The sequence below is a fragment of the Nicotiana tabacum genome, chromosome 24, assembly GCF_000715075.1.
Source record: "Nicotiana tabacum cultivar K326 chromosome 24, ASM71507v2, whole genome shotgun sequence".
NCBI classification, from domain to species: Eukaryota; Viridiplantae; Streptophyta; class Magnoliopsida; order Solanales; family Solanaceae; genus Nicotiana; species Nicotiana tabacum.
This window is the reverse complement of record NC_134103.1, coordinates 111,119,277-111,144,722: the sequence shown is the minus strand read 5'-3', so window position 1 is coordinate 111,144,722 and position 25,446 is coordinate 111,119,277. Positions and strand designations below refer to the sequence as shown.

Here is a 25,446-nt window from a genome sequence, read left to right as displayed (position 1 = left end):
TTAAAATTAAATTAATTTCAATTATAAAAATATATCATTGTTTTTAAAACGGACTAATAAGTTAAGTTTGTTAACACATAAAATGGCAAATTATGCATTCAAATTTGTTATTTATAGAAATTTTATAAGTATTTACGCAAAAAATTATATTCAACTTCAAAAATATCTTTATACCTTCAAAAAGAAAAAAAAATACGTCAAAAGTATTAGAGTTCGCATGTGCCCCTAGTTATCACTCTCTCTTTCCCACACATATACTCACTCTACTAAATTACTTTTATCTAATCTCCATTGATTCATTTCTCAAACACAAACTTTCATCTTCTTATTATCTCTCTTGAATCTTCATATCTCTATCTTTCTTCCATCAAAATGGATACCCTAGTGAAGTTATTTCCAATAACTTGTAAAAAAGCAATTTTTTTTGCCATATTTCTTGGTTTCATTTTAACTAATCCATTAAAGGGAGCAAAAACCTCTGCTTCCTCTTCCTCTGATCAACATGATTTCACATACTTCAAATCCATTACTTTATTAAAAAATCCCAATAATATGGTCCTTCAAAACCAAACAAGAACATCAAAACTCAAACTTTTTACCTCCTCGGACTGCTCAATTTGGACAAAAGAATGCTCAAATGAAATTCTGAAAATTGCCCAGAAGAAAGAGCATGTGAAATGGATAAAATCAGTGAGGAGAAAAATACATGAATACCCTGAACTTGCTTTTGAAGAATATGAAACTAGTGAACTGGTTCGTCAAGAACTTGAGAAAATGGAGATTCCTTATCAGTTTCCGTTAGCTACTACCGGAATTCGAGCCATGATCGGCTCCGGCCAGCCGCCGTTTGTTGCTCTCAGAGCTGATATGGATGCCCTTCCAATTCAGGTTTCTATTTTAATTTTTTAAAATTTTTATTTCTTATTTTTGTTTTCTTCCATTTCCTAATTTCCAAATGTTACTAGAAAATTGAAAATAGAAAACTTTCTATCCTTGGGCTACTCGTTTTTTCTTTACTTGTTAATCTGATAAAATTAACAGTTTAATTAAGTGAGAAAAAAATATGAAAGAACATGGTCCTTAGAATATGATATTTACCACTGAATATTGAAATTATTAGCTTGAAAATCTATTACTCTAATTATTTTTTTGATTTATATGTGGGGCATAGTTTCTCATATCTATTTTGAGAAAAGTGCCAATCTTTATCTTCCATTCTACTTCTAAGATACGTGTCTTGTTCACGTTTCACAACAATGTCACATTTTTATATTTTTATATATTTTTACAGCACGTGTCTTACTTATATTTAAAAATAATTATAATTTTTTTTACTAAGTATCATTTTTTTTTGTCTCACTTATATCTGACGTCAGCTGCTGCTTTTCTGACCGAGTCTTACATTTATGTTTAAACACGTGATAATTTATTAGTACAACAAATAGAAAATATTTATCTTTAAATAAGGACCACACCCATTATGGTTTTTATTTTATTTTCTTACATACTTTGTTTTGTTTAAATTTTAAAATTGTTGCAAATCTTCATTTATATTTTTGTTATATCCCAATACAGGAAGCTGTTGAATGGGAGCACAAGAGCAAAATTGCGGGCAAAATGCACGCTTGTGGTCACGACGCTCATGTGGCTATGCTCATAGGTGCAGCCAAGATTTTAAAGGCTCGTGAGAAGAACTTAAAGGTATGTTTTATAATAAACATCATTCAGAGAAATGTTACTCAAATTTTAGGGGCATATTTTGAATTTTAAAATTTTCACCTACAGTTTATTTATTCTTATATTTTTTATTTTCTTCAGGAAAACTACTCTTTATTTTTTTTTTTTCTCCTTAAAAATATCTTTTCATTTCTAGTCATATAATGTTATTCTCTTTATTAATTCCCCCAATTTTTTTTTAAAGGACCTGGTCTAAAGAATAAACCAAGTGTGGACTATCAAATCAAGTTTATTCTTGTGACTCAAAGAAGAAGAAAACGTTGTTCTTGTGACTGCTTAAAATATTCTTTTGTCCTCCATATAGTGGTTTCCATGATTTTGGGCATAATATTTGGAGAATATTGGAGCACCAAGCTCCGATTGTTTGTTTTTTAATTGGTCGTGGGTAATTGAGTATCTGGGGCTATTTTATTTGCAATAATGAGAATAGCACCTAAACTTTTTGGCTAAATGGTAAATCTAGTGATCTGCATTTAGTTTTTTGATACTTTTTAGAGTTGGGCACTTCGTACGAACAACATTAGTTATAGTTATAATACTTCAAATATAAGCAGAGTATCTACTTTGTGATGGTTCTTTTAGAGCTTTTTGCCAGGCTGAAGGTAATTACATTGGATTCTTTTAGTTCTACTTTTGACTTTTTTTCTCCATTGCAAGTGCGTTTTGGGTGGTCTTTGCATTGTTAAACTTACAAAATTTCAATGAAAATTTTAGTATCATTCATATATTGGAATATACGAAGAAACCATAGGCAGGGGCGGATCTAATGTTATGATACGAGCTGGTTCATCTGAACTTAGTACTTTTGATTCATAGTTTAAATTTATGTATAAAATTTACTAAAATTGCAACAAACAATAGATATGTACCCATAACTTAATGAGTATAATGAGTTCAAAGCTAAAAAATTAAAAAGATGAACTCATAGAGGTCAAATCCTAACTCCGCCTCTGACCAGAGGCGGATTTAGTGGGGCGGACCCGAACCCCCTTCGCCGAAAAATTACACTGTATATATAAGGCAAAATCTGTTTTTACCTATATATTTTATGTTTTGAATCCCTTTGATATAACCCAAAAGCAGGGGGCGGCCCAAGAAGATTGGTGGCCTAAAGCCAATTTTTAATTTGGGGCCTTTCAGAAGGAAAAAAAAAATTATCATAACATCGATGATTCATTGCGATGTTCCTACACATAGAACAACACAATTTAGCGCAATTGTCGCACAATAACTCGCTTAAATCAACAAAATATAGGGCGAGTAATGTGCTAAAAGTATAGAATTTTGGCCGAACATCAGTTGTTAATAGTTTTTTTTATAAATAATTTAGTCTCTGCTAAGATATTGTTGATCTTAGATAATAGAACCAAATTCATATAGATACCTCACTAATGATGTCACTCGTAAAATTTAAATAATGAAAAGTTTTATATTCGCGACAAGGGTTTAGGGGGAGTGATTCTCTTTCTCCATTTTTTGCTCAAACGATTATATCACTACTAAATCAAAAGTTATCTTGAATTTTTATAAAATATTTTATTTTTTATTTTAACATACCCAATATATTTAGACCCTGCTTCTAAAGATTATTGTGGGATGTATTTGATCCAACTTACCTTAATTAAATATATTGGGTTCGAGTCCTGTGGTTAAAAAAAATCCTGTTAAAACGTGTTCTCTCTTTTACTAAGTCTTACGCGGTACGAATCTAAATTAGTTGGGGCCTCAATACAAATACGAGTAGAAAAATAAAAGAAAAATTTGGGGGCCTCAAAATTTAGTGGCCTAAAGCCTTTGCTTTAGTGGCTTGCCCTTGGGCCGCCCGTGCCCAAAAACATAGCTTAGTGGTTAAGTGGTTCAAAATTTTTTTTCTTTTTTGAATTGGTTTGAAAGAAAATAACTGGAACGAAAGAGAATTGAATTGGTTTGAAAGAAAAGAACTGGAACGAAAGAGAATTGTCATGAAATAATAAGTCACAACCAGTCTTTTATTCCCCTTCTATTCCTCCCTCCCCTCAGAGACGGGGGCCAAGATCCCATCTTTTCGTTGCCTTTTCAAGTGCAAATATGTCCCCTAAACCTTTATGCGTCAATTAGTTTAGAAACACGAACAAGTTGGTATTTGATTAATCTTAGGTATCTTTACTTAGTACTATGATTATCACTATGTTATACTAAAAATAGTTGAGAGAGGAGAGAGAGAACTGGTTCCATGTCAATTAAATTATAGCTTGTTCATACAGTTGGACTGGTAGTTACATGACCAAGTCAACTAAAAACAAAAAGAAGTAATTGCAGTAATATATATATATGAGAGGTATGTATATTATATCGAGATTCTGCTTTTAAATAAAATCTTATATTTAAAAATTTCCCTTTTCTTTTTGGTAAGCTATCTAAGAGTATTTGTTGCGGTCTTGAGGATGAGGATGACAGCCAACAACTCATTGAGAGTAATTGGGACCATGGAATTATGAAATGCATTTTTATTTATTTCAAGTCATTTTCAACACTTGAGGACCTTGGGAAAAAAAGAGGCAAAAATCCTGTAATTTGTAAGGATCAAATGGTTTAATAAATGGGAAGATAAAGCACCTTTATAGTGCCTTTGTTTATAGAGGTTTTCTTGTCTTTTATCTTTCCAATATAATAGAGATGCCCACTATCTCTCCGATATCAAATCCGTTCCATTTTGATGCTGAATGGCATTGAATATTTTAGTCGTTTGTTAATGAGAAGATGGAGATTTTCGTCAATTGAGATTTTATTGTAAAGAATGACGCTCGTATGATCTTATCATGTAAACTTCATTTATACTTATCTCATTTATTAATTCCAATAGAATTTCAACCAACTTAGGTGCATTAATTTCAAATATAGCCCGCCAAAACTTAAACAAAAAAGAAGAAATGTGCTTAGCTTCTTTTGTTTTTGCTTGAATTTGAACGCTAGCATAAATACAATCATTCCTTGAGTGCAATTATAAAAGTATAGAATAGCATACATTCTGAAAAGGAAAAAAGAAAGAGAAAAAAATACAATTATTTCTTTCCAATTGTCAAGTTGCCTACTTCTATAATCAATTACAACATGTGATATGTGGGACCAGAGGCGGAGTCAAGGGACTGCAATACTTTTAGTTACTGAGTTCTAAATTAATAAATTGAACATATTCAATGAATTTCTTAAGATAAATACATGATTTGAACAAAACCTACTAGGTTCGGCCGAACCCGCATCTCGCGTTCTACCTCCGCTCCTGTGTGGGAGAAACAGCAAAATAATAATGTGCTTAATAGCAATCCCCTCTTCCATTTTCTTCAGAACCTTGTATTAAGAGCTGTAGTTGTCCTTGAACTAATTATGCTATTGATGTTTACCAGGGGACAGTGATTCTAATATTTCAGCCAGCAGAGGAAGCAGGGAATGGAGCAAAAAGGATGATAAAAAATGGAGCTTTAGAAAATGTAGAGGCTATATTTGCTGTTCATGTTTCACATCAGCATCCAACTGGTGTAATTGGTTCAAGACCTGGGCCTCTTCTTGCTGGATGTGGCTTTTTTAGAGCTGTCATTAGTGGTAAGACAGGCCAAGCAAGCAATCCCCACCACTCTATTGACCCTGTACTTGCTGCTTCTGCTGCTGTTATCAGCTTGCAAAGTATTGTTTCTCGCGAATCCAATCCCTTGGATTCTCAGGTGTGCTACTTAACTAGTAATCACCAAGCTTTTAAGTTTATCGTTTCTTTTCATGTCGGTGTTGTCCCGACTAATTTGCGTGCATCTCGACCGTCTTATCAAAAATTGTTACTTTCCGCCCGTCAGCTAAGACACCGGGTAACTATGCTTGTCTAGCTTGAGAATGATGAAGAGAAATCACATAGCGTTTTGAGGAAAAGAGAAAGACAATAGTCACAGCACCCAAGGCTATAACCGTCGAGGAAGTTGGTGAAAATTCTAGGAGACCATGGTTCAAATCTTACCAGAAACAAAAAAAACTTTAGTCAATTTTTTCTTATCCGGCTAAGATGTGATGGAAAATTAGAAGTTACCTGGTGTCTATACCATTGGGAAGTAATAGGGGCGCGTAAAATGGCTAATACATCACTATTATAAACAAAAATTGTAACAGCTTCAAGAACTGATTTTTTTTTGACATTCTGTTTTTTGTGAATTCATTTTAGGTGGTGTCGGTGACATCGTTCAATGCCGGAGATAAGTTTGATGTGATACCAGAAGCAGTTACTCTCAGTGGTACTTTCAGGGCTTTCTCCAGCACCAACTTTTATCAGCTTCTTAGAAGAATAAGAGAGGTTAGTAATAGTAGATATATTGTGACCAACATGAGTGCATTCACAAATCTCACCCCAAAAGTTTCAGCTCAATCATGACTCCGGACTTATCCTAAACGGCAAAGGGCCAAATATATCCTTATACTATGAGAAAAAGTTTAAATATACCTTTCGTTATACTTTGGGTTCAAATATATTCTTGCCGTAATACTATTGGTTCAAATATACCCCTTTTCTGTTAAGTTTGTCCAAGGTGGACATTCAATCCTACGTGATACTGATATTTGATGAGTTGGATGCCACATGACATGTCACCTCAGCGCCCCTAATCCATATATAAAAGACTAAAATTTGAAATACAATATTTTTTATGGTAGCGGCAATGGTAGCAATAATGGTTGGGGGAAGAAAATTTTAGTGGTGGAAAAAAAATAGGAGGGGTAAAATGGGTTAGGGGTGTTGAGGTGGCAAGCCATGCGGCTCATCAAATGTCAGTGCCACGTAGGATTGAATGTTCACTTTGGACAAATTTAACTGAAAAATGTATATTTGAACTAATAGTATAACGATATGAGTATATTTGGACTCAAAGTATAACAATAAGGATATATTTGGACTCAAAGTATAACGAGAGGTACATTTAAACCTTTTATGATATTACAAGGGTATATTTGCCTTTTCCGTATCCTAAATCTTGCCGAGTCACAAGATAACTCTGTTTTAGCCAATATTATAGGACCCAATGTTGGTCATGTCCTCAAAAAATGCCAAGATTTGATTGACGAATTACACACCATGTGGTCTATTATAGATTCGTGAATTAGAACCAAAAGCTTTTACTATTGCAAAAATAAAATCAACCACTCCTAGATGTGGATACTGCACCATATGTAAGGAGGACAAGTCGTTTCACCAATTTTGTAAAAGATCTAATCCTTTACGGTAGAACAAGAAAACATACCAAAAACGTGCATGCTAAAATATTCCATGGTCCTACAACAAGGTATACTTTGTAGTACTCCATTCGCTTCAGTTTATGTGCAAAATTTGATATGTCACAAAGTCTAAGAAAGAAAAATATTTGGAACTTGTGGTCAAATTTCTTACTATAAAAGCCATACTATTAAGAATAAATGAAAAATAAAGTTAAATTGTTCTCAATATATAAATTGATACTATTCTTTTTTAAATGAACTAGTAAGGAAAGAGTGACACAAGGACTTGTACTAATTTCTACATGACTTTTAACAACAGGTATTCACAGAACAAGCTAGTGTGTTCAGATGCAGTGCAACAGTGGAGTTTTTCGAAGACAAGGACACAATCTATCCTCCGACAGTGAACGACGACAGAATGTACGAACATGTGAAGAAGGTCGCCGGTGATTTGGTTGGTCCGACGAACTTTAAGGTAGTTCCACCGATGATGGGAGCCGAGGACTTCTCCTTCTACTCTGAACTGATACCTGCAGCATTCTTCTATATAGGGATAAGGAATGAGACATTAGGATCATATCACACAGGACACTCTCCTCATTTCATGATTGATGAAGATGTATTGCCTATTGGTGCAGCAACTCATGCTGCAATTGCGGAAAGATACCTTTATGAGTATGGATCTTGATAGTTAAACTTCATTTTGAAGTGAAATAGGAATTTTGTTTTATGCAATTCTTCTTTTTTTTCACCTTTTTTTTCTTCGACTTCTACCTAGCATGCCAACCTATGTTATGATTAACTACTAAGAGTCCCATCGAGAATGGTTGTACTATTTTTTTTCTTAAATGTTTTTTCATGAGGTTGGTCACATGAATTATGGAGAAAAGAAGATATATGATATTATAAAGTTCTTTTGCTAGAATTTGAACTCTGTACATAAATGATGTATGATGAAGTTGCAACTATTAGACTGTAACTACTGTCTTTGGTCACATGAGAAACAATTATCTGGGGAAGTTCTCTATATTCTTTGATATTCTTAGATGTTAAAGGAAAGTGTATCTCAGACAACATTTAGATGTAATGTGTACTATGTACAAATTAATGAAGGTCTTGTTACTAACAAACTGATCGAATCTTATCTTACTCATAACATAAGGTAAACTTAACTACGTTAGAGAACAAACTAAGATGGCCCGATAACCAAGTTATAAAGATGTAGTATATATTAACTAGCAAAATTGCCGCGAAAAGTTCCAGGTATACTATTAATATTTCAAAGAACTCATATCTGGGATTGGGTATAAAGCATTTCCACCTTAAGAAGTTCCATGGAAACTCCTATATAATGATTTGCAATAAACAAAAACACCAAAAGAATCAATATTTGGGCTTTCCAATCTTCTTTAAACTTTTTCTGGCTTTTCAATCTTCTTTCCTTCGACATTTCATTAATTAGCACGTTCCTAATTACTTGTCAAAAGGAAAAGCACCTTTTTTAATTTAATCATCCATTAGCTGCCTTTCAAGATTCTATTCCCATTTTAATCCCCTATTCCAAGAGATATATAAAAATCAAAACAGGGGAAGAGGGAGCTATCTACAATCAATTTGCTCAATTCACAATAATCCCATTATCCCAATTTCTTAGCAATTAATATGTCGACTTCTGGTGAATCAAATATGGCAATTGCCAAAACCATAATATCAGCAGTTGGCTCTGCTGCTGCAATGGTGATGGTAACCTCCCTCCAGAAGTCCAAGACTATCTTTTTTTCGGGATAAGAAACCTCTTTATTAAATTCTCAAATCAGCTAACAATAGTAATTGATGAATTTGATGGCATGGTAAGCAACGAAGTATACGAGTCAGCACAAATTTACTTGGGCTCCAAGCTCTCTCCTAACTCACGTCGCTTCAAAATCAGCAAACCGGAGAAGGAAAAGAATTTCAATATGAGCATGGAACGCAACGAGGAAGTTACTGATTGTTTCAAAGGTCAGAAATTCAAGTGGATATGGGTTTGTAGGCAAGTTCAGTCAAAAGATTATTTCTATAATCCGCGTGACATGAACTCCACTCTAAAATCCGAGGTTAGATCCTATGAACTCACGTTTCACCGAAAAAACAACGACTTTGTCCTCGAATGTTACTTGCCCTACATTATTAACAAGGCAAAATTGCGAAAACAAGAAATCAGGACACTAAAGATCCACACTGTGGATTATGAGAATATGCATGACCTAAGTGCAGTGTGGACGCCAGTAAATCTTGATCATCCTGCTACGTTTGAGACTCTGGCAATGGATGTGGAACAAAAGGAAAGGATTGTGAAGGATTTGGACAGGTTTGTGAAGAGGAAAGAGTATTATAGGAAAGTTGGGAAAGCATGGAAAAGAGGGTATTTGTTGTATGGTCCACCAGGTACTGGTAAATCTAGTTTGATTGCTGCTATGGCTAATTATTTGAACTTTGATATATATGATTTGGAGTTGACCGAGGTGAAGAAGAATACGGACTTGCGGCGGCTGCTGGTGGCCACTGCTAATAAGTCCATATTGGTGGTGGAAGACATTGATGCTACCATTGATTTGCAAGAAAAGTTGTCTAGCCGTGTAGCTGCTCCTTCTAATGACTCTCATGAGGAAGAAAGCAAGGTTAGAATCTTTAAAAACAATATTCCGCTTCTTTCACATTTTGTTAAATGTTGAAAGAATTTGAAAACACACTTTTCTTAATTAGTTAATTATATTCTTCAACACGAAGTTATTACTCCTTTCGTCCCAATTTATGTAGCACCATGCGGATATCGAGAGCCAAACGGTTTGGGGTAGGGCTGCTTATCGGACGGATCGGTCGGTTATTTACTCTTAACGGCTCGGCTTATCGGTTATCTGCTTTTAAATGTATTAATCCGTTAACCACCCGATAAGATATCGGGCGGATTGGTATCGATTTAGCTATTATTGGGCGGTTTATCGGCCGGTTTATCGGCCTAGTTCAATTTGTATTACAGAGGATTATTTTGGTCCTTCAAGTTATACGGTTACTAGTAATTAGTAAATACCTAACGGTGCTTCAGCTAACATAACAGTTAACACTTCCTAACATGGCAATTACATCTCTCAAAATGAGTCCAGAATACAACTAGAGATAAAATAAAAACTTAGACATAAAATCTAGAATAATTGGAGACATCCAAAATACAACTGTTGTAGCTAACCCCTAGCAGTGCTTCAATTTCTGCAGCTTCAAAGTTCAAAAAACTTGCAAGTTCTATTGGCTCCTAAGTATCCTTGTCACCCCACTCCACCAGAACACTGTACATTAATTCCGTATAAGTCAAAAAAGAAACATAGCATCGCTCTCCAACCTATTTCCCGTTTGCTTCCACTACTCTTCTATATCTTCCAACTTGAAATTGCTTCATCTAGTGTTCTTAAAATTTATTTCCCAGATTTCGCTTTCTTTGCTTTCATGACTGTTGTTTCCTATATATTTTCCCATAATTTCACCAAATAAGAAGAGGAAAGAGAAATTAACAGCAAGATGCAACATGATATGTGCATATGCATGCTATCCCACTAAAGATTCAACCATCAAGTAGAGATTCGAAAAGGAGAAGAAAGAAACTTACCATCTGCTGCTCTGGCTATGGCCGTAAGCTCGTAACTGGGGTTCTGAGATCTGGTTCTGAGAAGTGTGTTGAGATTGTGAGACGGCGAGAGGGAGAGGCGAGACTCGAGAGGGCTGGGCAGTGGGTTGCTGTTACTTATGAGATCTGAGGGAAATAAGGAATTTTAGATGTTAGGGTTTCTATTTTCTAATAGAGTAATAGTGTAATAGGGCTGGGCAGTACCGGGTAAGTGTAAGTGTCGAAAGGATTTTTATTATTTAATACAACAGAAAAAATAAAAATTCTTCAACAGTGGATAAGTGGAACTGTGGAAGGGATATATATGTATATTTAACGAGTTAACAGTTTATCCGATAAGAAAATTGAATAATCCGCTCCCAAACCGATAAGCCGTTAATAATAAAATTTCAATCTGTTTCCCATCCGTTAAATCGATCACCCGTTATCAATAAGCCATTAAGTCATTTTTACGGTTCAATTTTTGATTTCGGTTCGATTTTGAACACCCTGGGGGCTCATACTAGCTTAAAGATAATACTCTTAAAATAATTACATTTGGACAAGCTTCCTCCTATGTGCTCTCCAACTGGTCCAAGTGTTCCAATCAACCTGGCCGCTCCGCCCCATTCACTATTTCCATAATCATTCATCAAATCATCCGCTATGATACTAATTTGTCGGTCTTTTTTCAGTCCATGAACACATTTAACATAGCGTGATATTATTTTTCTCAAAAAACTACCGTAACTTAAATTCATACTGAATGTCCATATGATTTTGTTCTGTCTTTTATTGTTATAGGTGACATTGTCTGGTCTGCTGAACTTCATTGATGGCTTGTGGTCAAGTTGTGGAGACGAAAGAATCATAATTTTCACAACAAATCACGTCGAAAAGCTTGATCCTGCATTGTTGCGACCAGGTCGAATGGACGTGCACGTTCATATGGCATATTGCACTTCTTGTGGCTTTAGGCTTCTTGCTTCCAATTACCTTGGGATCAGAGAGCATCAACTATTTGAAGAAATCGAGGAGTTGATTGGAAATACGGCAGTGACACCAGCTGAGGTTGCAGAGCAGCTGATGAAGGAAGATGAAGTTGACATTGCACTTAAAAACTTGATTGAGTTTCTTCATAAAAGGAGGAAAGAAGAGGAAGAGACAAGGCTCAAAGTACTCAAGAGGAAGAAAAATAAGTAGAAACAAGGAAGTCGGGGAGAATGTTGCAAATGAAAATTAGGACTCACTTGACTTTGTGAAATAACAACATGGTCCCACCTATCTATGTTTGATATTTGACTAACTTTTGGGAAATAATTGTGCATCTTAGAGTAGATATGTAATGTTTGGCTCTAAAAGTAATGAGTGTGTAATTAAGCACCCATAACTCATAGAGTAGATATGCCATTGTGTTTGATCATAAATGGATTAGATTAATATTTCACATTCTAAGAAATATTTATTACTCCATTGGAATATAGGGGTGGAAGAACGTTGAGGAAAAGTAGATGTATTAAAAATTTGAACGATAGTACTGCTTTTAAATTAAATTGAAGAATAACAAGAATATGATCGTCTACTTTAAGCGCCAATTGTTTCATTGTGTATTTAGTGTCCTAATTAGCTTAGGATAGTAACTTGGAAGTTTTACCTAGTAGGTTTAGGATTACTCCTTGGGAGTTAATTCACGAAAGACCACAGAAACTACTCCTAAACCATTTTGGTTTTGGTTAAAAAATAAGCCATCCCTTGCAGCTATAAATATACCAACTAAGTAGAAGAAGAAATCATCAAATACTACAAACTTTGATCTTTCTTTCTTCCTTTTAATCATATTTGAAAGAACCCAAAGAAAGAAGAAAAAAAGAGTAGTGCGCGTGTGTGTGTGAATTATCAATGGGCGTGGAAAGTGGAGATAATGAATCAACAGAATATGCATTCAGGGATAAAGAAGTACCACCGTGGAAGAAGCAAATAACGTTGAGGTCAATGGTGACTGGTTTGATCCTGAGCATCGTGTTCAACTTCATTGTTTGCAAACTGAATCTCACGACTGGTGTTATCCCTTCTCTTAACGTGGCCGCGGGGCTCTTGGGGTTTGCTATGATTAGGTCATGGACTGCTGTTATTGAGAAGTTTGGAAAATTGAAGCAGCCTTTTACTAGGCAAGAGAATACCGTCATCCAGACGTGCGTTGTTGCTTCTTCTGGCATTGCTTTTAGCAGCGGGACAGCAAGTTATATGTTGGGAATGAGTCCATTCATAGCAGCTCAGGCTGATGCAGGAAATACCCCAAATAATACTAAGAAGCTTGATATTAGTTGGATGCTTCCCTTTCTTCTTGTTGTCAGCTTTGCTGGTCTCTTCTCAATTGTCGCACTAAGAAAGTTGATGATTATGAAGTACAAGTTGACATATCCGAGTGGAACTGCAACTGCTTACCTTATCAATTGTTTCCACACTCCTAAAGGAGCAAAGCTGGCCAAGAAACAAGTTGGTTCATTGTTCAAATCCTTTGGCTTCAGCTTTATATTTGGGGCTGTTCAGTGGATATTTGCACGTGAAGATGGCTGCGGATTTGGTAGCTTGCCTACATTTGGTTTCAATGCCTATGCCAAGAGGTTCTATTTTGATTTCTCCTCAACATATGTTGGAGTTGGTATGCTCTGCCCCTACATGGTTAATGTTTCGTTGCTAATTGGTGCCATTATATCGTGGGCTATCATGTGGCCTATGATCGAAGCGAAGAAAGGCGACTGGTACTCTGACCACTTATCCGCGTCAAGTCTTCATGGTATCCAAGGATATAGGGTATTTATCGCAATTGCCATGATGCTTGGAGATGGTCTATTCCATTTTGCTTACATGTTGGTGGTCACAGCCTTAAGTTTCAAAAAGAGGAAATCATCAGGAGAGGAAGATTATTCAGGTGAAGAGTCCTCAGAAGACTATGACACGAAGAGACAAAACGAGTACTTCTTGAAAGACCAGATCCCCATCTGGGCAGCCATCGGCAGATACTGTTGCGAAAACCAAATGTATATAGTGTGAATGAGTCACAACTACTATATCAAAAATTATGACAACCACTAAATAATAAACAAGACAATAAGACAACAATAAAAGAACACCAGAATTTACGAGGTTCGGCCAATTTTGCCTACTTCCTCGGACACAATCAATATTTTATTCCACTCCAAAATTACAAGTGAAATAATACTAAAGAGAGAAGTTACAAATGCCTTAAGAAGATAAAAAAGGCAAATGAGAGGTGTGTTTAAATCCTAAATATTAGGCTTCCTTTTATAGGGTGAAATTCCCATTCAAAATTGTCATCCACCGATGTGGGACTTTTGACAATTTCAACAAATCTCCACCTTGGCAAAATTCCACATCTTCAATTTTCTCTCAATAACAAATTTTGGTTGTGTCTTCATCTTCAATCTTTAGTGTTCAACAATGTTGATCAAATCCAAACAATGTTGAAACTTGACCGCAGTCATCACTTTTGTCAGCATATCAGCAGGGTTCTCCGTAGTATGAATTTTCTTCACCGTGACTCCACCTTCTTCTATGATTTCTCGTACGAAATGATATCGAACATCAATGTGCTTCGTCCTTGCATGATAAACTTGGTTCTTCGCTAATTGAATAGCACTTTGACTATCACAAAAAATTGTAATATTTTTTTGTTCAATACCAAGCTCCTTTAGCAACTCCTGAAGCCAAATTGCCTCCTTCACAGCCTCTGTAATAGCTATGTACTCTGCCTCTGTTGTAGAAAAAGCAACTGTTGACTGCAAAGTAGACTTCCAACTAACTGGTGCCTTTGCAAAAGTAAACACATAACCAGTAGTTGACTTTCGTTTGTCCAGATCACCCGCAAAATCTGAGTCACAATATCCAACTACAGACCGATTGCCTTCCTGCTCAAAAACTAACCCAACATCTACAGTACTATGAATATACCGTAGAATCCATTTCACAGCTTGCCAATACTCCTTTCCTGGATTATGCATATATCTGCTAATAACTCCAACGGCTTGTGAAATGTCAGGTCTCGTACAAACCATTGCATACATCAAGCAACCAACAACATTTGCGTATGGTACCCTTGACATATACTCCTGTTCAGTTTCATCCTTTGGCGACATAGTAGTACTTAGCTTAAAATGGGGAGCAAGTGGCGTACTAATTGGCTTAGTCTTCTTATCTATGCCAAAACGCTGTAGTACTCTCTTCAAATATTCTTTCTGAGATAAACAGAGTTTCTTTGAACGTCTATCTCTTATTATCTCCATGCCAAGAATTTTCTTTGCCTCACCCAGATCCTTCATCTCGAACTCCTCCTTTAGTTGAATCTTCAACTTATCAATTTCTTCCGAATTCTTGGAAGTAATCAACATATCATCAACATATAGGAGAAGAAATACAAAGGAACCATCATTAAGTTTGCGCAAATACACACAATGATCGTATTTGGTTCTCTTGTACCCTTGCCGCAACATAAACTTGTCAAATCGCTTGTACCATTGTCTAGAAGATTGTTTCAATCCGTACAACGATTTTTCAAGTTTGCATACCATATTTTCTTTTCCAGCAACTTTGAATCCTTCTGGCTGATTCATGTAGATTTCCTCCTCCAAGTTTCCATGTAAAAATGCAGTTTTTACATCCATCTGAACTAGTTCCAAATCCAACTGTGCTACCAAAGCCAACATAATTCTAATAGAGGAATGTTTTACAACTGGAGAAAATACTTCATTGTAATCAATTCCCTCCTTCTGAGCATATCCTTTGGTCACCAATCTTGCTTTGTAGCGAACATCTTCTTGGTTAGGAAATCCTTCTTTCTTTGCAAATACCCATTTTCACCCAATTGTTTTCTTTTCCTTCGGGAGATTGGCCAATTTCCATGTATGATTCTGATGAAGGGACTGCATTTCTTCATTCATGGCAATCCTCCACTTATCTTCTTCTGAACTTTGGATTGCGTCTTTATAAGTGGTAGGAACACCATCAGCTACAATTGAGGTTGCGCAAGCAACCGTCTCTATGAGACGAACAGGTTTCGTTATTGTCCTTTTTGGCCTGCTGGTTGCTATTGATTCAAGTTGTTATCGAGGTTCCTGAGTTGGAATCTCCCTCTCTACTGGCTCTTCTTCCAGAGGGTAATCTTCATGAGTTTCCTCCTCTGCTTCTTGTGTAGGAAAAATAAACTTTCCCTCAAACTCCACCTGCTTTGATGCACCACCAGTTTGTTTGACATCTTCAACTGTCACCTTATCTGTTATGGCAGATTCATCAAAGGTAATATCTCTGCTGAATATAATATTCCTTGTCTCTGAACACCATAAGCGGTATCCTTTGACTCCAGAAGTAATCCCCATAAATATAGCCTTCTTTGCTCTCGGATCCAATTTTGACTCTTTCACATGATAGTATGCAATTGAGCCAAATACGTGCAAAGAGTCATAATCTACAGCAGGTTTTCCATACCATTTTTCAAATGGTGTCTTGCCATCAATAGCAGCAGATGGTAGACGATTAATGAGGTGGCATGCATATGTAATTGCCTCAGCCCAAAATTCTTTGCCCAAGCCAGCATTGGACAACATACACCGTACCTTCTCCAGTAAAGTCCGATTCATATGTTCTGCCACTCCATTCTGTTGTGGTGTATGTCTGACAGTGAAGTGTCGAACGATGCCATCATTTTCACAGACCTTATTGAAATGATCATTTTTGTATTCACCTCCATTGTCTGTGCGAATACACTTGATCCTCCTGCCTGTTTGATTCTCCACCATCGTCTTCCATTTGAGAAAAATTCCCAACACTTCATCTTTCCTCTTCATTGTATACACCCACACTCTTCGGGAAAAATCATCAACAAAGGTTACAAAATAGTGCTTCCCACCCAATAAAGGTGTTTTGGAAGAACCCCAAACATCAGAGTGTACATAATCCAAAATGCCTTTAGCATTATGGATCGCTGTACCAAATTTAACCCTTGTCTGTTTCCCTTTGACACAATGCTCGCAAAACTCCAAGTTGCAAGTCTTTACGCCTTTTAACAATCCTTGATTAGATAGAGCTTTCAAGGATTTCCCTCCAGCATGTCCCAAGCGCATGTGCCATAGCCTGGTTGCTTCTGCCTCTTTGTCATCACTGGATGTCACTGTTGCTGTCCCAATAACTGTACTACCACGATAGCGGTACATGTTATTGTTCTTCCGATTGGCCTTCATTACCACTAGTGCACCGGAGCATATTCTCATCACTCCATTTTCTGCAATGATTTTGAACCCTTTTGATTCTAGGGCTCCCACAGAGATGAGATTCTTCTTCAAACCCGGTACATATCGAACATCTGTTAATGTTCTGATCATTCCATCATGGCTCCTTAATCTTATTGAACCAATGCCATATGAGGTAAGAGGGCTGTTATCCGCTGTGTGGATGACTCCATATTCTCCTTCTTGAAAATTCACGAACCAGTCCTTGTTGGGACACATATGATAGCTACAAGCCGAGTCCATCAACCATATGTCTGATGATGTTGATAACTCTGTTGTAACTAATGAGAAGTCTGAATCATCACAATCAGCTACATTTGAATCCATAATGGCCTTTCCATTGTTATGTCTGGCCTTATTCTTCAACTTCGGACAGTCTTTCTTCCAGTGCCCCTTTTCTCAACAAAAGGCACATTCATCTTTGCTGGGTCTAGATCTCGACTTGGATCTTCCCTTCTTAGTCCTCGTTTGATTTTGAGGACGACCCCTCACAATTAGTTCTTCTGCTTCTCCGCCCTTCTGTTTTTCTCCCTTTCTTTGTTCATAGCTGTACAAAGCCGAACAAACTTCTCTGAGAGAAATTTCGTCATTTCCATGGAGTAGAGTAGTTTCAAGGTGCTCGTACTCATTAGGAAGTGACCCCAACAACATCAAGGCCAAGTCACCATCATCAAAAGCTGCATCCATGTTTTGCAAATCTGTGACCAACTTATTGAAACTGGTGATATGTTCATTCATTGTGGTACCAGGAACATAGGTGAAGCGAAACAGTCTCTTCTTCATGTACAATTTATTTTGACTGTTTTTCTTCAAAAATTTATCCTCCAGTGCTTTCCATAATTTACTTGCAGAAGTTTCCTTTGTGTATGGATATTTCTGCTTTCTAGCAAGGTAGGATCGAATGGTACCGCAAGCAACACGATTGATAATTTTTCAATCTTCTTCTCCAATAACATCTGGCTTCTTTTCTTCAATGGCAAGATCTAGCCCTTGTTGAAAAAAAACATCTAGAACCTCGCCTTGCCACATCCCAAAATGTCCTGACCCGTCAAAAATTTCTATCGCAAATTTCGCATTTGACACAATTCTTGTCATAAGCGAAGATGCCAACGATGACGTATTATTGACACTTGATGTAGATTCTTCTTGTTTATTGTCTTCCATTTTGACACAAATATTATTTAGTAGCTGACGACACAAATCAAGATTATTTCCTTTCTGGTATGGAAGATCAGACTAAGCTGCAACCACAGAGCATACTCAGACAGAACCTTGACTCAGTTACCAAGATAGATCTTTTCTGATGTGGAAGATCAGACTATGCTGTAACCACAGAGCATACTTAGACAGAAACTTGGCTCTGATACCAATTGTTGCGGAAGCCAAATGTATATAGTGTGAATGAGTCACAACTACTATACCAAAAATTATGACAACCACTAAATAATAAACAAGACAATAAGACAACAATAAAAGAACACCAGAATTTACGAGGTTCGGCCAATTTTGCCTACTTCCTCGGACACAATCAATATTTTATTTCACTCCAAAATTACAAGTGAAATAATACTAAAGAGAGAAGTTACAAATGCCTTAAGAAGATAAAAAAGGCAAATGAGAGGTGTGTTTAAATCCTAAACATTAGGCCTCCTTTTATAGGGTGAAATTCTCATTCAAAATTGTCATTCACCGATGTGACACTTTTGACAATTTCAACAGATACGTTGGTATTGCCGTCATATCTATCATTGTGGTGCCAATTATCTTCCACTCACTGAAATGGTATCACATTCTGGTTGCCTATGTAATTGCTCCAGTTTTGGCCTTCTGCAATTCTTATGGAAGTGGCCTCACAGATTGGTCTTTGGCCTCAAATTACGGAAAAATTGCAATCCTTACATTTAGTTATTGGGTTGGTTTGCAAAATGGTGGAGTGATTGCTGGCCTTGCTTCATGTGGATTGGTGATGAGCATACTCGACACAGCTGCTGGCTTGATGGGAGATTTCAAGACTGGTTACTTAACGCTAACATCGCCGCGTTCCATGTTCTTTAGCCAAGTCATTGGAACTGCCATGGGCTGTGTGATAACACCACTAGTTTTCTGGATTTTCCACAGTGCCTATAAATTGGGTGATCCAGAAGGTTCATACCCTGCACCGTATGCATTGATGTATTTGGTTCTTTGTGGCTGCGATTGTGATCAACTTACTGACTCAGCTGCTGAAAAAATTCGAGACCAAGTATAGGATTTATCGGTTCGTGCCGAGTCCAATGTGCATGGCCATACCATTTTATCTTGGAGGGTACTTTGCCATTGACATGTGTATAGGGTCATTGATTCTATTCATTTGGGAAATGGTGAACAAGCAGCAAGCTAAAGATTTTGGACCTGCAGTGGCTTCTGGTCTAATATGTGGTGAATCCTTGTGGGGAATTCCAGCATCTGTTCTTGCCCTAGCTGGTGTCAAAGCTCCCTTTTGCATGAAAGTACATCACTGATTTTAGTCCCACTTTCCTCCTATTCCTGATCATAAAATCCTTGTACAAATTAATTTTTTATTTTTATTTTTTATCTCCCTTTATCTAAGTTTTTAGTTTTTTGGTTATTTTAGTCTTGTTAGCGTAACATGACATGTTTTTAAGTTGTCTATTTTATTGTAGTAGTAGAACTAATACAAGTTGTGTTTATGTTCTTGACGTATTTTGCGTGTTTCAAATTTCGTTTGTACCAGCTACTAATGGATTATGATTTTAGTTAGTAACGTCAATATATTGTGTAGTTTGTTTCTTCTTTTAATTAAGATGTTCATATAACGTCAATGTATTGTGTAGTTTGTTTCTTCTTTTAATTAAGATGTTCATATATCCTGCTAAAAAAAAAAAAAAAAAAGAGTTAACAACAGATAGAGTAAACAGAGATATAAAACGTAACTATGAGTTTGGTTCTTGTAAAAATGGCTTCTTGCACCAGCTGGAAGATGTTGCAGACTAAAATAATAGTAGGAAATTTGCTCCAGAGTAATTAATGTCTTCAATGCTTCTCTTCATCTTTTTTGTTATCAGTGGTCTGGTTTTTAGAGAGTGTGATTCTAGTTTTATGTTGTGACCATTGTTAATACACCAGTCAAATGCCTATTAAATATCCTGAAGGCAATAAAGGTAAATGAAGCTAAAACGTTAATACCTGGACTGCAGATGTTGTCGGATTGCATAGAGGTGTTCATAACACACAGCGGAAGACAATAACAATCCCTGCTATCAATTCTTTGATCAATGAAATTCCGCGAACAAATTGATTGAAAATATTGTGTTGAAATTTTTCTCAAAAATCTCAATTCAAAGGTAGAAGAACAAGAAATAATTTTCTTGTACTAGTATTTTCTATCTTGCTTTGTATTGCACTATTACTTTCTCAAAGTAATTTTCTTCTCAAGAATAACTCTCTTAGTTTTTACAATATGTATATGATATATTTTTACCCTCATTCTTAATTAGGACTCACACATATATATACACCTAATTTTCATTGAAAAATACAAATAACATGCTTTATGGTAAATATTAAAAAAATATGTAACTAATTTATGGAATTCAATTCTAAATTGAATTCTACAAATATTAATTATAATTACCAAGTGCATATAAATATATCAACCAAGAGATGTAATTTAATTTTCTTATTTAAAATAGAAAACTTCAACTTGTCCACAATATTAATTATATCCTCTGTTCTAGCAAAGAATATAATAATATTTTATTTGGACTAATAACTAAATTTATTTGACTAATTAAATTCTTTAATTTAATTATCAAATAATAAAGTAATTAATCCTTTAGCAAAGATCAGAACACTCGTTAGTGTGCGACCCCATAGGTTCAATACTAAACCGGTAGTAAATTGATCACATCAATATACTAATCAAGGGTGGCGTCTAGCAACACTCCTTAACGACCGAATAACATGAGGTATATAATTTACTCTCAAGAACTTGTAGAAGAATAATGCATTAATTTCTTCTGTCCTTATAGCTCTGGGTCACCCTAGGATATGGTTCAACTGTCAAATCCTAATAGGCGGCCGACTATGTATTCATGTCAAAAATAATCTACCATTGAATGACCTAAGAAACTCCTTTCTTCTTTCATTCAATCGCCCCGGCCAAGGTCTTGTTTGGTCGGTTATAATTTATAACAACATGGAGCTTAAACTCATTACCAAGAGTTGACAGATTCCATCTTAGATCAATTACTAATTCTACAAGTATTTAATCGTACCCAATATCCTTTCAACTATCGCCCTAGGGCCATAAGTGTCTAGTATCAAAGCACAATAAATAACTTGTCAATTACTATGACGATCTCAGGTCAAAGAAAACTCTTACATCACATTCTTCAAGAGAATATCCTATTGACAGTTTATGGTAATTCTAACCATTAGTAATTATCCAATGAATTGGTTCAATGATCATATCTCTATATGCATCATCTATTTATATTATTTAGTTAATGAGATCAACTAATCTTTATCCCATAAAGACGATCACATAAATATTGATCTAACCGGATTACTAATGTCCAAATTAATAATCCTACGATCAAGAACAAAATTTAGATTAAATTGTAAGAGACTTTACTCTCATTATCATGATCTCCATCATGATGACAAGTCTCAAAATTTAATCAAGGACCTTATTAAATTAATGAAGCAATTAATAATAACTATGATAAACGAATATCAAATTCCATATATTTTTATATCAAATAACATTCACAAAAATACTTCAGGCGTGCTTTAGGTTCACTAGCGCTCATACTAGTAGATGGTCCTGCTGGGACATCAATTCGGATAGGCACATTCTCTGCAGGGATATGTGACTTAGTTATCCTTTTCAAATCAGTAAATGCGTCTAGCATTTGATTTGCTATATTTTGTAAATAGATGATCTTCTGGACCTCCTAATTACATATAGGGGTACGTGGATCAAAATGAGATAATGATAAAACTTTTCACACAATTTCTCTTTTGATTTCCTTTTTCTCTCCCCCTAATTGTGGGAAATTTGTCATCAAACCGACAATCTGCAAATCGAGAAGTAAATAAATCTCCTGTCAATGGTTTAAGATAGCGAATAATAGAGGGTGATTCAAACTCAACATATATTCCTAACCTTCTATGTGATCCTATCTTACTGCGCTGTGGTGGTACTACTGGCACATATACATCATATCCAAAAATTCGTAGATGGGCAATATCTGGTTCATGACCAAAAACTAATTGTGACAGATAATATTTATTATAATGTGTCGGTCTGAGACGGATAAGTGATGCTACATACAAGATAGAATGGCCCCAAACAGTAGTGGGCAATTTTATTTTCATAAGCAGTGGTCTTGCTATCAATTGCAGGCATTTAATAAATGACTCTGCAAGACCATTTTAATTATGAACATAAGCTACATGATGTTCAACTTTTATCCCAACTGATAGACAATAATCATCAAAAGTTTGAGATGAGAATTCTTCAGCATTATCAAGGCGAATAGCCTTTATAGGATAATCTGGGAATTGTGCCCTTAATCAAATTATTTGGGCTAATAGCTTTGCAAATGCCAGGTTGCGAGATGATAGTAGACACACATGAGACCATCTTGAAGATGCATCTATTAGGACAATAAAATATCTAAACAACCCACTTGGTGGGTGAATAAGTCCACATATATTCCCATATATACGTTCTAAAAAGGCAGGGAATTCAATGCCAACCTTCATTGGTGATGTTCTAGTAATTATTTTTCCATGATAACAAGCATCACAAGAAAATTCATTAATGTAAGAATCTTCAGGTTCTTTAATGGGTGCTCACTCGAATTTTCAGTAATTCGTCTCATCATTATTGATCCAGAATGGCCCAAACGACCATGCCAAAGCACTAAAATATTTGAATCAGTAAACATCTGGATTACAATAGAGTGTGCTTCAACTGTACTAATCTTTGAATAGTATACGCCAGAAGATAAAGTTGGTAACTTTTCTACAATGCACTTCTGGCCAGAAACATTCTTTGTAATACAAAGATATTTCATATTCATTTTATCTATCATCTCAACATGATATCCATTTCGGCGGATATCTATAAAACTCAACAAGTTTCTTTGGGACTTGGAGGAGAATACTGCATTGTCTATTATAAGTTTTGTTCCCTTAGACATAAATATAGTGGCTCTTTCAGAGCCTTCAATCAAACTTATATTACAGAATGAACTGAAATCTCCTTTATTTATAGAAGAAAAGAAGCTGCTGTATAAGCTGCTTCTGCAAGTTATTGTGTAAGCTACTTGTAAGTTGCTCTCGTACCAAATATAGATAATATTCTACCAGGGGTGATGTTTATCCATAATAGAGTAAAGAAAGGATAAGCTCATTGTACCAGATATAGATAATCTTCTACTGTACCAAAGTATTTGCTCGAGATGAAAGAGTCTCGTGTTGATAACGTGTTATGAAATAAAGACTGTAAAATAAAGACAAGAATATAGATAAACTGATATCTGGTAGAAGATTACCCCCAGTAGAAGATTATCTATATCTGGTACAATAAGCTTATCCTTTCGGTACTCTATTATGGATAAACATCACTCCCGGTAGAATATTATCTATATCTGGTACAGTACCAGCTTACAAGGAGCTTACACAGCAGCTTGCAGAAGCAACTTACACAACAGCTTCCTTTCTTCTATAAATAGAGGAGATTTCAGTTCATTATGTAATATAAGTTTGATTGAAGGCTCCGGAAGAGCCACTATATTTCTGTCTAAGGGGACAAAACTTATAATAGATAATGCATTATTTTTCTCCAAGTCCCGAAGAAACTTGTTGAGTTTTATAAATATCCTCCGAAATGGATATCATGTCGAGACAATAGATGAAATGAATATGGAATATCTTTGTATTACAAAGAACGTTTCTCGTCAGAAGTGCATTGTAGAAAAGTTACCAACTTTATCTTCTAGCTTATATTATTCAAAGATTAGTACAGTTGAAGCACACTCTATCGTAAACTAGAAGTTTACTTCATTCCCAATTTCTACTTATGCTTGTCAAACTCATTTGCTCCAAGTGCTTTAGTGAATGGGTCTGCAGCATTTTCTTTTCCATCAATCTTTGAATTTCGACGTCTCCACGTTCAATGATCTCTCTTATCAAGTGATACCTTCGCAGGACATGTTTGGATTTTTGGTGTGATCTTGGTTCTTTTGCTTGAGCAATGGCTCCAGTATTGTCACATAATAATGGAATTGCACCTTCTATTGAAGGAACCACACCAAGTTCATTTAAGAACTTTTTCATCCATACAGCTTCCTTAGCAGCTTCACTAGCTGCTATATATTCTGCTTTAGTCACTGAATCAGCTACTGTAGCTTATTTGGAACTTTTCCAACTCACTGCCCCACCATTTAAGATGAATACATAACCAGAAATAGATTTGCTATCATCTCTATCTGAAGAGAAACTTGCATCAGTATAACCTTCAAGTTTCAACTCAGAATCTCCATAAATGAGGAATTGGTCTTTAGTTCTTCTTAAGTACTTAAGAATGGTCTTCACCACCTTCCAATGTTCCTCACAGGATTTGCCTGATATCGGCTAGTCACTCCTAGTGCATAAGCCACATCAGGACGTGTACATGTCATGGTATACATGATAGCTCCCACTGCACTAGCGTATGGGATCCTACTCATGCGTTCTCTCTATTCAGATGTTTTAGGACAATCCTCCCTACTGAGAGTAATTCTAGTGCCTATCGGTAGATAGCCTCTTTTGGAATTATCCATGTTATACCTCTTTAAGATGCTATCAATGTACAAGGACTGGGAAAGCCCAAGCAGCTTCCTAGATCTATCTCTATAGATCTTTATTCCCAATATATAAGCTGCTTCTCCCAAGTCTTTCGTGGAGAACTATTCAGATAGCCAAATCTTGGTACTTTGCAATGCCGGTATATCATTTCCTATGAGCAATATATCATCAACATAAAGTATTAAGAATATAATTGTGCTCCCACTAACCTTTTTGTACACACAAGGTTCTTTTTCGCATTTAACAAAATTGAACTTTTCAATTATCTTGTTAAAGCGAATATTCCAACTTCGAGAAGCTTGCTTTAGTCCATAAATGGATCTTTGAAGCTTGCAAATTTTATTATGATCAGACGGAGATGTGAAACCTTCAGGTTGTGTCATGTACACATCCTCTTCTAGCTCACCATTAAGGAAAGCTGTTTTCACATCCATTTGCCATATTTCATAATCATAGTAGGCTGCTACAACAAGCAAAATCTGAATTGATTTGAGCATTGCCACGGGAGAGAAAGTCTCATCATAGTCGACTCCTTCTTTCTGACGATATCCCTTGGCAACAAGACGGGCTTTGTAGGTCTCCACCTTTCCGTCTGCTCCAATCTTTTTCTTAAAAACCAATTTACAACCTATAGGTTTTATATCCTTTGAAGGTTCAACTAAAGTCCATACTTTATTTTCCTTC

At 35.9% G+C, this 25,446-nt stretch overlaps 1 protein-coding gene and 2 pseudogenes across 1 annotated transcript; all 3 read left to right on the top strand.

Annotated features, from left to right (window-relative positions):
* Positions 1 to 204: 204 nt before the first annotated feature.
* LOC107824093 (IAA-amino acid hydrolase ILR1-like 6) lies at positions 205 to 7,782 on the top strand. The gene is made up of 5 exons (XM_016650818.2): positions 205 to 888; positions 1,576 to 1,701; positions 5,121 to 5,435; positions 5,921 to 6,049; positions 7,283 to 7,782. The coding sequence occupies exons 1-5, from the start codon at positions 373 to 375 to the stop codon at positions 7,649 to 7,651; spliced, it is 1,455 nt and encodes a 484-aa protein (XP_016506304.1). The 5' UTR covers positions 205 to 372; the 3' UTR covers positions 7,652 to 7,782.
* A 148-nt stretch (positions 7,783 to 7,930) lies between these two features.
* On the top strand, positions 7,931 to 12,149 carry LOC107824094 (protein HYPER-SENSITIVITY-RELATED 4-like; annotated as a pseudogene).
* Positions 12,150 to 12,661: 512 nt separating this feature from the next.
* On the top strand, positions 12,662 to 19,427 carry LOC107824092 (putative metal-nicotianamine transporter YSL7; annotated as a pseudogene).
* Positions 19,428 to 25,446: the final 6,019 nt, after the last annotated feature.

Coding starts and splice junctions, on each gene's coding strand:
- LOC107824093 (XM_016650818.2), top strand. CDS start 373: ATGGATACCCTAGTGAAGTTATTTCCAATAACTTGTAAAAAAGCAATT. Junction 1,702..5,120: donor CTCGTGAGAAGAACTTAAAG/GTATGTTTTATA, acceptor GATGTTTACCAG/GGGACAGTGATTCTAATATT. Junction 5,436..5,920: donor CCAATCCCTTGGATTCTCAG/GTGTGCTACTTA, acceptor AATTCATTTTAG/GTGGTGTCGGTGACATCGTT.